This window comes from Vigna umbellata, chromosome 1, assembly GCF_029865625.1.
Source record: "Vigna umbellata cultivar VRB3 chromosome 1, Vumbellata_1.0, whole genome shotgun sequence".
Lineage (NCBI taxonomy): Eukaryota > Viridiplantae > Streptophyta > Magnoliopsida > Fabales > Fabaceae > Vigna > Vigna umbellata.
The window spans coordinates 75,042,262-75,058,293 of record NC_142165.1 but is presented as its reverse complement, the minus strand read 5'-3'; the positions used below and the strand labels follow the sequence as shown (position 1 = coordinate 75,058,293).

Here is a 16,032-nt window from a genome sequence, read left to right as displayed (position 1 = left end):
CATAAATATTTATATTAAATTTTATTAGAAATGAATAACAATAAAAGAGTGATTAGATGCTTCATATTAATATCAAATATTAACAAATTTTATTTATATATATTTAGATTTATATTATATAGAACATGTTTGTATGTTAATAATTGTTTTCATTCATACACTGTATTTAAATTTTAACGATTGAGGATGAATTATTATATAATAGTCATGTATAGTTTTAAAAAAAGTCTGCTAGTGGACGAAGACCTTGAGCTAAAGAGAGAGACAAATAAGGATATTCCGTGTATAATTCTGCATATCTCGAATGTCAAACGAAGTTTTTATTTTTAACGTAATAAAAAAGTATAATTTATATAAAATTTTAAATACTATTAATTTAATTTGATCACGTTTAATCTATAATAATTGGTACATTTGTTTATTTGAAAACAAAATTAACGGTAATATATCATTACTAAGAATTTTAAACTTATAAAAAATATATTTTGTTAACATTATTTTTCTTATATAAACAATTATTGAAATTATTAAAAGAATTAAATATTTCACTGGCAGAGAAACAAAGAATTATAAAGACTAAATAAAAAAGAATTATAATTTTCTTGATGTTTTATTGAGAGTGTATTATCTTATAAATAACTACATTATATGAATATCAAAATTTCACTGGCATAAAAACTATACAGGAAAAAAAAAACTTATTAATGTCCCAGTCCACAAAAGTTAAAAGTATTTATATATTTTAAAAAAAGGTGGAAAATGTATGATTTGGTAAATACAAAATTATTTATTGTACTGATACGAAATTAGTAGCAATTACTTTAAGAGTGTTGACTAAATGGTCCTAAGAAATCTAGGCATTTAGTTATACCATTGTTTATTTTGTTTTCACATTAGGTTTTTATTTTTGCTTTTAATGGAGCATATGATTGATCCTAACCTCTTAAATACATAATTTTAAACTCACTTATTTTTTAGTTATTTTAAAATTTAAAGTGATTAATATCTGGCATGCAATTATAAAACAAAAGAATAACATCAAATGCAAATTTATTCTCTAACAAAAAGTAATAATTGAAAACATTTTTAACTTAAATAATGAGAAAAACACTAAATGGGATTTGTTGGTTGCAATTTCGAACAATTTATTATAAAATGTCATCTATTTATAAAAAAGATACAATCACATTTAAAATTAATTTGTACATATAAAATTTAACAAATATAATCAATTCTATCTATTTTTAAAGACTTGTGAAAATACATAATAAATGAATTAATAAACTCATATCTTTAAATACTTTTTTTCGAATAAACTCAATATATTTGATTCACGAAAGACATTACTATAACTAATGTATTTTTGTTGTAAAAAATTGTATTGTAATATTGTAATTTAATTTAAGAAAATACTAAATTTTATATTGTTCTATCAAGCCCACCTGTTTGTTTGTTCTTTCACGTTTTTACAAGTAATTATAAAATTATACTTTTCTTTATCAAGTTGATTACATTATAATTTAAGAAGGTTTATAGTATAACAGTTTAAATCAATTTTATTAGATAACCTCACATACTATTTTAAAATCTGGAATTTAAATATAATTTAACTTTACAAAATTAATATTTACATGTTAATTATATATTGATTTATTTATATTATTGGTATTAATTTTTTGTCCATGTGTTATATAGATAAAGAAATAAAATTAACCACTTTATTTTATTAGAATTTTCATAAGATCAAATATATTCTGTTGAAACTCTAAAAGTATTTTGAACTCTTCAAACTTTCGATTGCAAATGTATTCATTCTTATTAAGCTGGGTAAGAAGTATGTTTGTATAAGACACTGGTTTTTTAATTGAAAACTAATGACATTGGTTTATATTTTGAAGAAGATAATGGTTTGAGTGAAAAGAAATTATAATGACTGCCTTGTTTAATGAATTACAAATGACAAATTTGTATAGGTCAAATGATGATGATTGACATTAAATATATTATAAGAGTGACATTAAAAATAAGATATATAATAAGTGTAATTTATTATAAAAAAGGATTGGTTGAAAATAATTTTAATTAAATATTAAATTATAAAAGAATTGATATTATTATTAAGTACTTGTTTTCTGTTAGTACGAAATAGTAAAAGAGAAACATTTAAACAATTTGTCTGTTTTCACATGCATTTGAAAAGGGGAAATATCATATTATTAGTTAATTAACTGATAATAGCTTTTAATAATTATTACCCTTAAAGTGAATTGAATGAAACAGAAAATGAAAATAAATATACAGAGAGGGCATAGAATTGAGGAGAGAAGTGTAAGACTATTGCAAATTTTGAGAAATGGTGGTTAATGGTGGAATATAAGTGTCTAATGCAGCCTTAATTCAAACAAAAGTAAGGTCATTTAGATAAAAGAATTGGCCTTGTTCTTTTGAGTAGATTTGACGGGATTTGAAGATAAATTTTTTTATCGTTTATTTGAGTGAATTTATAAGTAAATGAGAGTGAATTTGGAAATAAATTTTTTAATTTGTCACAAATTTTATTTCTAAATTCACTCTCATCTACTTCCAAATTCACTCAAATAAAGACAAAAAAATTTATCTTCAAATCCCCTTAAAAGAACAGGTAAATCATCTCTCACAGATAAATTGTCATAGACAAACAACAAAATATTTGTTTTTCCCTCCGTAATAAAAATAAATCAGTAGAAAAAAAATATAATATTATAGACAAAATGTATAAAATTTTGGAACAAAGACAGATTTTAGTTTCACAACAAATTTAGAACTACAAATACATTTATCTATTAAAAAATAAAAACACAACAAACATAAATTCCCAATATGCAACAAGAATACCATACCTAATATTAATAAATACATTGACTAACATCATCAACAAAAGATTCATAATAATTTAACAAAAACAACTCATTTCACCTTAAAGAAAGTTCTAATGTGTTTTCAAAATTAAACAAAAATATTATTTACAGAAAAAAGAAGAAGAATTTATCATGAACATTCTATATTTTATGCCATTTCCATGTCAAATTAATTACAAATTAAAATGTTTTTTATTATCTCCACACATAAAAAATTATGTTTATTTATATTTTAAAATAATAAAATGTCAGATTACTTATACATTTTTGGTTCAAATCATTAGATAATTTTTTTTTATGTTTTTTAATGGTACAATAAATAAAAATTATCTAATTTTCGGTACAATAAATTATTTTAGTTTTGATACAGTAAATTATTTAGTTTGTGGTACACAAATTATTTGTTTTAATTAGTTTTTAAACATAAATTCAGTATAAAATACACAAATTATATTTTTTAACATCAATGGTCATAAGCCTAAAAAATAATTCCTGAAATTCGACCCAAGTCCCGAACATGGCCTAATTCTCTCTCGTCTCATCCGACACAGCAGTACTCTATCTGACTTTCTCTCTCCAAAATTAGCTCCGAGCCAAACCCTAACCAGTTCCGTTCCGAACTGGAAACCAGAGAGAAACATTGAGATTCATTCAATCACCTTAACTTAAATGCGTGTAGCTACGCATTGCGTCGAGGGAACTTCGATCTTCGTTATCAACGATGGATGCGTGGAACGAAGATTTTGCGGAGCAGGAGATTGGGAACTCCGCGGAATCGTTCCAAAAGTTTTTACTTTCGCAGAGAGATCTCTTCCACAGCCAGATCGATCAGTTTCAGGAAATCGTCGTCACGCAATGCAAACTCACCGGCGTCAACCCTCTCTCTCAAGAAATGGTGCGTTCTCAAACATTTTCATCTCTCTCTTTGGTTTGTTTAGCTTTGTTTATAATCTCATTGTTTACTTTTGGTTAATGGAAAAAGTGAAGAGCCTCTTAGTTTCGTTTCGTTTCTAGAGTTATGCTGTGTACTCGGAATCATTTGAACTCTTTGAAGCGTTCGTAGAATTAGTTGTGAACTCATTCGGGTTATAATTTTGCTTTTGTAGTAAGCGATTTTAAGGCGTCGTCGTTTAAGTGTCTGATTTTGTTCAAATTTTTGTTTGTTTTTGGTGCAGGCAGCTGGTGCTTTGTCAATAAAAATTGGTAGGTTTTTTTGGTGGTACAAGATTTATTCTTTTTTGCTGGCTTATGCACAATTCTACTCTTTGTTTCATATTGAATGTCTCTCTGACTTAATCCAAATTGGCAGGAAAAAGACCTAGGGATTTATTGAACCCAAAGGCTGTAAATTACATGCAATCAATTTTTTCGATTAAAGATTCTATTAGCAAAAAGGAGTTGCGCGAGATCAGTGCTTTATTTGGTGTCACAGCGACGCAGGTTTATATCACTCTACTTTCTGTTGAGTTTTTTCTATACGACGGTTCGTGTGCAATGATCTATGTATTTGAGATGTTGTATGGAGATATATTATTTTTACTGCCTTTCTTGTTTACTCATTTGTTTGTAGTTTGTTGTCCTTTCCAAGATGTCATTAGATCATTACCTATTATACATTTTTTGACAGAAGAGGGTTGTATTCACTTTTGAATTTTATGTTAAGATTACGTGTTGCTTGGTTCCTGTTTTGCGTAAATTTATGAATCTTTGTATGTTGGTTTTAGGTGCGTGACTTTTTCACTGGGCAGCGCTCAAGAGTGAGGAGACTAGTGCAGCTTTCAAAAGAGAGGGCACTAGGTTCCAATTCTTGTGAAGATCCTCACGATGATAAAATAATTCCTGATCCTGTTAGACTAATTAATCCAGCTTCCGTAAACTCTACTGTCCCATCCAATGCTGAAGAAGCATCTTGTTCAACACAGGATGCATCCTTGCCTGACCTAGATGATTCAGATAAACATTTTGTTGATAATATTTTTAGTTTAATGCAACAAGAAGAGACATTTTCCGGGCAAGAGAGATTGATGGAGTGGATATTGACGATACAGAATTTTTCAGTATTGTTGTGGTACACAATTAGCTTTCTCAATAGCATGATAATATTGAACTATAATAATTTATATTTTCTGATTTAGTTTTTCTGCTGTATGCTTGTAGGTTTTTGAGCAGAGGGGGTGGAATAACTTTAGCTACTTGGTTGAGTAAGGCAACTGCTGAGGAGCAAACCAGTGTCCTTCTTCTTATCTTGAAGGTAAATCTAAATACGTGGTTAATATTTTGTGTTGCATTTAATTGGCACATATCTGAATACTATCTAACACTCTGGTTAATTATTTTACAGGTTCTTTGTCATTTGCCTTTACATAAAGCCATTCCCATGCACATATCAGCTATATTGCAGAGTGTAAATAAACTTCGGTTCTACAGGACATCAGGTGTGTTTATCTTTTTCTGGTTCAGTTCCCATCACACTCGACCTGTTCTGTTCCCAATACTTCCCCTTTCTTCTTGGTGTCTATTGATACTGTCCTTGGATTTACCTGGATAACATGTATTTGATGATAACTGCAACGAGCTAATATTTGATAACAGCCTAGGACATTTTCTTGAAGTAGAAAGAAACACCTTAGCACGTGGTTAGCTTGTTTGGTCATGGCAACTATTCTTATAGTGACAGCTCTGGTTCCAAGTTGTCATATACGCATGTTTCATTGTTTTTGTCTTCATATTGTGGAATGTCGATCAGGAGACCTGTGTTTGGGATTTAATATTCATTTTAAATATGAAGTCCAGGTTTTCATTCATTAGTTGTGGCTTGCTATGCTGTTAGTGATATTTGAAGGAGCGAGATAGGTAGGAGGAAAGAGGAGTTGACAATTGAATCTTATTCTTCCTTTAAATGTTATCAGACAGTAAATAGCAGATAAGATATATCTTAATTTATTCTGAGATGTATAAGTCGTGTTCTGGTTGACTGATGTAACACTTCCTCCTTCTCATTTTGTTCAATGTCTGTTATTATTGTCAAATCTTAATTTCGTACCAGTTCTGTTTGATGCCACTTATTTTAATAACTTGATAAACTTTTTGAATTATAATCTCACTGATTTGGGGATCAGACATATCAAACAGGGCAAGGATTTTGTTATCAAAGTGGAGCAAATTATTAGCGAGGAACCAAGTAATAAAGAAGCCCAATGGTGTTAGGCCTTCTAGTGATGGGCATAAAGAGTTGATTTCTCAGAGGCAAGCTTGCATTCTCTTTTCCATGAACAATTTGTTTAGACATTCTTTCTCAATTATTATGGTTTCTACTTTTTGTAGTATTGGTCAATTTGTGGGCTCTGAATCATGGCATTCCAATATTGATGTTCCTGTAAGTGTTTTCTTATATAAGTTTAAGCTAGCAACTCCTTTTCGGTTTGCATATTTCTTAGCTGCTTCTTTCTTGCTCTCAGGAAGACTTTCTTTCACTTTCAAGCGAATCTCTGGACAATTTCAGGTACTTGTAGGTTGTTCGTGATTGCTTCCATTCATCTGTTTTCATTCATTTGAATAAATCTTTCTCTTAATAGTTTTATGCCATACTTGTTTGAGATAATTGTCTTTGCTTTTGTTAGTTTTGAAAATGCTTTTTGTTTTTCTTCCCTGTTCAGGAAAGTGGGATCTCCACAAGCTGCGAAATTGTTGCCTCCTAGCTTGGATGATTCTAATAAAAAGTCTACACTTGGTGTTTCTTCATCTCGTATCCTTGTATTTGTAATAGGCTTACTAACTGGTGAAATTGGAATTAATGCCCAATTTGATCCTTGAAAGCGTTTTATCAAATTGACTTGCATACCTAATTGGTCCTCAAATAGTATATTTGATTATTGAATGATATCAGTTTGGCTATAGTGAACTATAACATTTGGACTATTTTGATGTCAAATATTATCTTTGAAGAGGACCTATATAGTGTCATAGTGTTTCAAGGACGAAAGTGGTGGGTTATTTGTGATAAATGCTAACCGCACATTATCTGACATGCTTTATTTTAATACATCATTATTGGCTAAATTTTTTAGATTTATGTGTTGATGTTGGCGCTACTTATTTACTGCGATTCTCAATAAATTTTAATCAATAATAATGCATTGAAGAGAATATTGTCAGCACCCCTCTTACTCAAAATTGCTTATGGTTCATGTCAGTTGTTGAGTCATGCGAAATGTAGGTTATATCTCTTTTCTATTCCTTAACCCCTCTAACAGAATCTAGAGAGCGCAGAAAAGTGCAATTGGTGGAACAGCCAGGCCAAAAGTCAGTTAGCAGAAGTTCACAGGTGACAAGAGCAGGGTCTGTAAGTCAAGGTCGGCCCATGTCCGCTGATGATATCCAGAAAGCAAAAATGCGTGCTTTATTTATGCAGAGTAAGTATGGGAAATCCGGTTCAAAAGAAAGTAAAGAAACAAAGATTGATAGTCTGAATAAACAACCTCAGACAATTCCTGCCAGTATTGCAGCTTGCTCTTCTAAAGTTCCTACTCCTCCCAAAATTGATGAAAACAAGAAACCTTTGTTACTTGCCTCTAAAACCAGCAATAGGCTGGAAGCTTATTCAAAACCGAATGTGAAGGAACCTCTCTGGGAGAAGTGCATGAGGATTCAGATACCATGGAAAACACCAGCAGGTACATTTGCAATTCTTTTATTGGTTTCATCAAATATATCAAATTTACGTCCTATAATATTAGGCTAGAAAATTGGGGAAACTCTCAGCCGATAAATGAATGATAAGACATATTGAGAAAATAGCATATTGACAGGACGTTGAATTAAAGAGGTAGATCTTAGTCAATTTCCTGCACATTTTTTTGGAAGACATAGCGGATGCTTCTTTGCTAACTCTATTGACCCTATATATGAATAAATAGAGCAAGAGTCATGGTCTAACCTTATGTTCTGTATATTGAGCAGTTGTAAATACGTCTAAATATTTAGTATTGTTCAAGAGATTAATAAAACATTGCCGTACAAATGTACAACTTGAGTTTTTTAGTTTCAATACTAACACGGATATGTTTGAAGATTTTGGGATTTTCCTCCAATTCTAAAATTTCGGACAATGTTTCTGATTGATTTCCCCTACATCTTATCTGCACAATTGTGATAAAAGGGCGTGATACTCCTAAATCTCTTATAAAGAATGGGCTTAAAAATATGTCGTTTGAGGACTTATAATTGTCTACGACGAGCTATACTAAATATTGAGGTGATCTCAGGGACATGATCAGTTCTACAAAATGGTATTAACATGTAGATCATTGATACAATATTTTTAAGAACAATAATTTTACAATCCGAATTTATTGTAAAAAAATTCACATGTATCGATATTAGAGGCTCTCTGTTCCTTACACATGTTCCTTTACATCTTTGCCATGATTCATGGGAGGGAACAAAAGTTAAAGCATAGATGAATTGGTTTGAGCGTGGCCTGGTATAAATCCATGCTTTTGTTTTTGCTATAATGAGGAAGGCAACAAGGAAATCGGTGCTTCACTAGGATCAATGATCCTGAGATATTGATGTGTAGTAATAGTAATGATAGAAGTATATGCCATAATTCAGGCCAAAGATAAATTAAAATTAAATAATTCTCACTTAAAATACAACAGGGGTTCCAAGCCCCCGTAATTCAGTATTAGGCACAGGTGGAGACACATTTGACTTTCAAAGTTAACTTTAAGCATACACGCGAACACATTAGACTCTAAAATTTAATTTCATTATTTTCTTACATGTAATGAATAAAAATAGGAAGAAATTTGATTTTGATAAAAAAGGGAGCTCTTTTCCATTTGTTATTCCACGTTCAGGTTTATATATGTTTCATTTGGGGGTAGCGATATTCCTTTGTAATTTGCAATATGATCTTAGATCTGAGTGAAGCACTGTTTGTAATTCATATCTGTGGGACGAATGAGTTTGTAATTCATATTTATAAACGTAGTATAGGTTATGACTGCGGTTTTGCAACGTGCAAGTCTCGAGTATATATAAACTGCAACCTGCCATGATATGAATTACAGCACCGAATTAATCCAATCGGAGTGTTGATGGGCGTCTATAACTTTAATTTGGTTAGCCGCGACATATACAGGGACTGTCAACAGCAAGTATCCGTTTTCGTTTGGTGAACTCTGTGGTACTGTCTGTTGTATTTGTCACCCAGCCTCCAATCCTTGAAAACTCATTAAGGGATCGGTGATCGTTATAATAAACGAATATGACCAGCTTGATTATCTTTTATTCCTTTTCCATTTATCATGAAAAAATTGCCTCATCTGGGGCTTGATTTTTGTACATTAATTTCATTAATTTGTAAATCTTGTAATGTATAAATAAAATTAGCAAATGTTGTGATGGGGCAACTTTCTAGTATTACAGTTACAAGGTTATCAGGTCGTGGATTATTTCTAGTTATCACCATAGGAAAACGGCCCAGATTTTGAAATTTCAGTCACTGTTCTTGAATTTGGCTGTGGCGCTGATCGAATGTTTCAGAAACAAAATTGGATGTTTGCTTGAAATAAATTTACACATGATATATTTGAGGTGCTACAAGGTGTGGCAATGAGATATAAATTTTTCTTTACCTATCATTTTTATGGTTCTTCTAAGATGTAACTCAAGTAATCAACACCTTTCTCAAGTTTCTGGAACCCATTTTTCTTAGGTTTTAAATATTTCCCTTTTGGTTCCTTTTTCCTTATTTTGCAGAAGTAGAACTTAAAGATAGCTGGAGCGTTGGGGCGGGGAAAACAGCAAAGAGGTTGATGTCCAGAGAAACAGAGACCGCAGGGAAAAGGAAACTATATATAAAACTATCCAAGAAATCCCACCTAACCCCAAGGAGCCTTGGGACCTTGAAATGGACTATGATGACACTTTGACGTTGGAAATTCCTATTGAACAGTTGCCAGATGGTGACGGTGCAGACATAACAGTTTCCCCCAATCAGGTTGCAGAGCATACTGTTCAAGGGGTGGCCTCCACTTCTTCGACAAGTGTGGCTCCTGCTGAGCCTGATTTAGAATTGCTTGCCGTACTGCTGAAAAATCCAGAGTTGGTATTTGCCTTAACTTCTGGACAAGCGGGTAGCATACCGGGTGAAGACGTAGTGAAGCTGCTTGACATGATCAAGAGAGGAGGTGCGAACTTGGGTTTAAGTGAAAATACAAATGGGAGCTATGGCACGAGTGTAAAAGCCCCGGATAAGGTGGAAGTTTCGCTCCCATCTCCAACCCCTTTAAGCGATCCAAGAACGGTGCGTGATTTGAGTTCATACTACCACTATTTGTCAAAGATCTTATCATCATTCTTGATGTCTCCTATTACAGTGCCATGCACACCCCACTTTAGCCATGTTGGCTTATACGTGTTGAGAGCGGAGAGCGTCTAACACTTTAATATAATAGCATAGACTGGGCCAAATTGAGATAAATCAATTGATTTCTAAGTTTTTCTTGTGCTTTTTATATGACAAGATTTTGCACGGTCAGGTCCTTGCGTGGCACCAAATAAATAGTCTATATCAAACAGCTAATTTAGGCAAAACAAGGTTCCCTACTTCCCTTGGAGTAGTTGTACTGGCATTTAGAGTAGCCCTCAATATTTTCGTACATTTTACAATTTTCAACGTGATAAAATCTTTGAAATCCTTAATATTTTCATCAATTATAAAAAAAAGTATTGGTTACTGTATTAACTAATGTGCTCCCATTTTATTAACTTTTCAGAATGGATGGAGCTCAGAAGCATCAAAAAACCCCTTTTCACGGCGAAGTGTAGCATCTGATAGAATTATCCAGAACCATGCTGCAGTGACAACTACCAACTTACTAACTCAGATTCCCATGACTAGCACTACTGCACTAAGGCAACAGCCAGCAGTAGTGGTTTCATCTTCGAGGCATCTCTCAAGCACAACAGTTTCTCCATATTCACTGCATCAGGCAACTAATGTTAATCCTGAAAAGCAACAACCACTGGGGCATGTACAAATACCATCCTCAAATGTAGGCTTAACCATGAAGAAGAACTTAATCACTACCAATGCACCTTCAGTTAACTATTCTGGCATTCACTCAGCTGTAGCAATGCGGGGTAATGGCACCAATTATGTAAAACCCGTACATAGTATGAATGTACAACACGAGGGTGTGTCTAATTCCTTCCCACAGTCATCCTTCAAGCTACCCTCACCAACGCCGTCAAATTCAGCCTCACAGCAGCAAAGACATCAACAACATATAGTCCAGGAAGCCCATTACACCGAACCTCCTTATCGTAACCCTAGCCGTTCCTACCCACCACAAACCGAAAAATCAGACCATGGGTCTGAAAGCGCGTGGAGAATTAGGCAAGATGTTCCATTCAGTTCTCAAAGAAATCCTAACAACTATAATACAATGGTTGGGGGATCCAGGCAATCTGGTTTTTGGGATAGAAATAATCAAGGAGGGGAAGATTTTGAATCATGGAGTCCTGAAAATAGTCCAACTAGAAATCCTAGGTATATACCAGGTAGAAACTACCCAGATTCCAGAGTGAATCATGGAAGAAATCATAGACCTGAATGGTCAAGACAGAGGGGTTCTTCTGAACACTGGGACCCTGACAGGCAGGGAAATAGAAAGTGGCATGATCAGAGGCGATAAGTTTTGTGCTCAGATTGATTTGTGATTTTATCTGACTCATTAATTTTCCGGATGTATAGAATTGGATTGAATTCTGATAGCAATATATTTCTTGTTATTGGAGAGTGCAGATGGATCTTAACCACATCATCAGCATGGAATGATTGTTGGAAAAGGACGCTGTTCTACATTTGTAGTATCTATAGTGTAATGGCTAATGAGTCTCACTTATTAATTGTAAAAAGAATATTATAAAACTAAAATTTACCCGGAAAGGATTGATTCTGTTTCATTCTTTTTTCTTTAACTATTAGGCTTAGTTAATAGTTGAGCATTTTGGTGGCTCTTTACCGCTTTTAGATAACAAGTTAAAGTGAGTTGCGTTAAATTTCATTGGCTTTTTGAAAACTTGCCATGAATAGTACGTAATATTATTGGAACCGGTCAATCACTGAGGACGCACAAGAGATGGGATAAGGAAACCGATAACGCATCAAAATCCTAAATTTGATACTTGGAACTGAAACTGATCTAATCAATATTTATAAAGGTGACTTTTTTAGGTATATATATAAATTTTATTTTTAACTAATTGTTATTTTAAAATAAAATAATTATATTTTTATTTTTATCCTTTAAATAACTTCATTATTTTTAATTAAGATAATTTTGTCATTATTTTATTTTAATTAAATTACTATTTATTTAAATTTATTTTTTTTTAATTAAATTGATCATCTACAATAAAAAAGACACGTGCACACTAGTTTATTTAATTAATATACTTTTAATCATTGGTTTAAATTAATCATATTACAAATTATGGGTAGAATTTACTAATTAAGAAATGGAGATTATATTTTTAACAAAATCTAGTTAAAGTAAAAAGTGAGTGAATATTATTCAAATTAAAAAATATTGTTTAAAATATCTTTAAATTAGCTCTTAAGTTCTTAGCATAGTCTCATGAAATCCGTCAGGTCAACAACATTTTTACATTTACAAATTACAATAGTGACTTGTACATTTTCTATTCGCCAATTCATCCTATAATTCTATTTCATTCTCCGTATTTTTAGCAGACACGTTTTAGTTTAAAAAACACCATACTATTATTATTTCAGAAAAAATACAGTATAAATGATGTTTTTATTACTCTTCTAACGGGAGAAGTTGCTACATGATGATGTGTAACTAGTGTTCTAAAAATGGGTCACCACGGGTTTGAGTCGGGTTGGGTTTGAAAAAAATTTAATTTTTTTTGTGCGAATTAGTTTTCAACTCGGCTCACTTAGAATCCGACTTACACGGGTGAACCCGTGGTGAGCCGGGTTGGCTTACCAACCCACCTAATTTAATTTATTTATTTATTTTGTATTTCAATATTATTAATTAATATTTTTTTATTATATTATAGATGAGATAAAAAAAATTATTTCAAGAGAGAAAAATATTATAGATTTATCTATTTAAGTCTCTAATATTATTTTTTATTTTGAATTATCTTTTAATGTTTAACAGAAGAAAATTTATTTAGATTTGAATTAAAAAAAATATAATTTTAATTCTTTTATTTAAAAAATAATTCATAATTAAGAGAGTTAGTGAATCAATCCGTTTAACCCACTAATCCGTGGTTGAGTCGAATTCGAATTTTTTAGCTTGCTAATAAGTGAATCAGATTGGATTAATTCATTAAGTGACTAACCCGTGAACCGAATCGATTATCGCTTTAACATATAAAGGGAAAGTAAAAACATATTTTAGGAAATAACACAATTTCTGTACCAATTACTATATTTCTGTGACGATAAAATTTCTATGACCATCGTTACATCATACTTTCTGCTAATACCTTCTTTCAAATACAAGGGGTGACATCATAGGAAGAGTTGGAACTGCGGCCAGAAAAGTGTTAATACATCGTATTTATTAAAAAAAGGTAGTTTTGAAAATTAAAAAATTATTCCATTATACATTATTTAATAACTTTGTCACATTTAATTGGATAATTGTAAGCAATAATTTATTTTTCCTTGTATATTTAATTGTTCATAAAATAATAAAACTATACATATTTCAATATGATAAAAATGTATTTTGACCAGTCTTATTTAATGAATTGTGTAATCTATTTTCATAGTTTCAATAATATATTTGTAATGTTATAAATAGTACCATAAACCAATTTAGGACTGAAATTAAAATCTTTTGGTTTAGGTTAGTGGAACAATATCATTTTATTTATTTTTATTAATTATTGCAATTATCTTTTTATTATTTTATTTTCAGTGTAAGAATATAGATATCAAAATAAGATTACTAAGTTAAAAATAAAATAAAATAAAATAAAATTTAAAAGGTAAATAAAAAAAGTCACTATAACTTTTATTTGGTTTGAAAATCCATAACGTAAAAACCTTATCAATAAAGTTTTATTATTAAAATAATATTCTAAAAACCAATTAAGTAATAAATAAAAAATGATAAATACTGTGTCGTAATTAATATATTTTCTCTGTATTTAGAAATTTAATCAGACTTTCAATCTCGTAACTAAAATCTCAATTCATCATTTTCTTGTCTTAGGCTTTGTTATTTTGCAGAGACTTTTGTAGAGATTTAGGAAAAATGATTATGGAGAAAATGATTTGAATAGATTTGAATAAGTTTAAAAGTAATTTTTTTAGTAGATACGTGAATAAATGAGAATGGATTTAAAAAAAAATTTAAAGAAATTAAGATAAAATTTGATTGATGTGATAAGATAAAAAAATTGTTTAATTAATAAAAATTAAACATTACTAAAATATCTTTAAAATATCTTTAGTAATAAAAATAATATAAAATTATAATTATTAATATTATATATAATTATAAAAATTATTAAAAAAAAAGAAAAAATAAAAATTAAATTTTAACTCTTGAATATTAAAAAGAGAAAAAAAAAGTCTAAACCCTTTCTTCCCTCTAATTTTGGGACTCATCCTTCTTCTTCCATGTTTCTAAATCACATACAACCTGCAATACAAAATAAATGAGTAAAGAATCATTAAAACAGAAAATCGCACACCACAAATCTCTCCCCCTCAGCGAAGATGAAATAAGTTCAGCAAAATTCCCTCCCTTCTTTCTTCTCAAATCTATTTAAACGAACATGAAAAAAAACTTCAATCCGTCCTTCCAAATCGCCTTAAACATTATCATCCTTAAAACGAACACAGCATTAAAGTCAGAGATATATTTTTGAAAAAAAATATTTTATGTAAAGTATTAATAAAAATACAAACTAATCAGCCTAGAATAAAATTCGACTGGTTGAGCCGGAGATCAGATAATTGTAGTCTGATTATTAAACTCGACAGATATGAATTCCGAATATGATATCATCACTTCAACGGCTCTTTCCATACTCCTGCGTCTCTTTATCTCTTCTTTGGATTCGAAATGTTCAAAAGAATGACGCAACTCGATAAATTCTACTACCAACTAAACAATCAAAAAAAGAAAAAAACTAACAGAAGTTATAGTTAAAGGCTCAGCAGGATCCATTGGTAGTTTTGTAATCACGAAGGAACAATTTTCCATTCGCTCATAAAATAGGTAGTTTTCAACATCATGGCCTTCAAAATCAAAACACAACAAACATGAAAGATAGTTAGATACTGACGCGAATACGAAAAGGCTTGAAAGCGCACACCAAAGCGAAGAGTTAAATCCGAGACGAGGAAGAAGCAGAGAGAAAGAGTGTGGATGCTGAGTTTAAATAGGAAGAGTGGTCTAATTAGGGTTAGGGTTTGTGGCCGAAACGGGGATTCGTGTGTCCAATGACGAAAATGTCCTCCATTACGTATGGGTCCTTTAAAGGATGGCGTGGGCCTTCTTGTGTAGGTTGGGCTAACTCTCAAAAGCCCATTAGCTGAATTGCTATGGGGAGAAAAAATAATGTAGGACACAATCGTAATTTAAATACATGAAAAGATTAAATATTATTTTTAGGATCACGATATTTTAATAACTTTTTTTTATAATTTTTTAACAATAGATTACATAGATTACATGTTAATATTTTATAGGTTAGTATAAGAAAGTTGTCAAAAAACACTTTTTCCTAATTTTTATATTATCAACTACCTCTTTATAAATCAACATCTCCTCTTTTCTCTGCTATTCCCACTCCCCCAACCTCCTTGAATTAAAATGAACAGTTATAGGTCTTTCAAATATGTAATACAATTGTATATTTCATCTTAAGTTCTAAAGTACTTATGAAATGAAACTATAAATCTCATGTCACGTAATTAATATGTGTATTCCCTATTATATTTTTTACACTAATTAAGAAAGTAAATTCAACATCATTTAATTTGCCCAGTTTCATTTAAAAATAGGAAAAAGAAAAACTATGAACATGCAAATAGGATTTTTTTTTTTCATTTTATGACAACTTA

The 16,032-nt window shown here is 30.9% G+C and overlaps 1 protein-coding gene and 2 non-coding genes across 3 annotated transcripts; 1 reads left to right on the top strand and 2 right to left on the bottom strand.

Moving 5' to 3' along the window:
- The first annotated feature begins 3,378 nt into the window (after window positions 1-3,378).
- Window positions 3,379-11,711, top strand: LOC124828116 (homeobox protein LUMINIDEPENDENS). The gene is given in 14 exon segments (XM_047301347.2): window positions 3,379-3,792; window positions 4,073-4,100; window positions 4,207-4,337; window positions 4,622-4,965; window positions 5,055-5,148; window positions 5,239-5,332; window positions 6,017-6,143; window positions 6,222-6,273; window positions 6,356-6,399; window positions 6,554-6,642; window positions 7,151-7,570; window positions 9,663-9,692; window positions 9,695-10,209; window positions 10,682-11,711. Coding segments are annotated over 14 exon segments (3,063 nt in total). The 5' UTR covers window positions 3,379-3,618; the 3' UTR covers window positions 11,603-11,711.
- Window positions 11,712-14,905: 3,194 nt separating this feature from the next.
- Window positions 14,906-14,981, bottom strand: LOC148206316 (small nucleolar RNA Z155). The gene has a single exon (XR_015783987.1). It is a non-coding gene; the product is annotated as a small nucleolar RNA Z155 (small nucleolar RNA).
- Window positions 14,982-15,112: 131 nt separating this feature from the next.
- On the bottom strand, window positions 15,113-15,210 carry LOC148206315 (small nucleolar RNA R41). Its single transcript, XR_015783984.1, has one exon. It is a non-coding gene; the product is annotated as a small nucleolar RNA R41 (small nucleolar RNA).
- Between the last annotated feature and the right edge of the window lie 822 nt (window positions 15,211-16,032).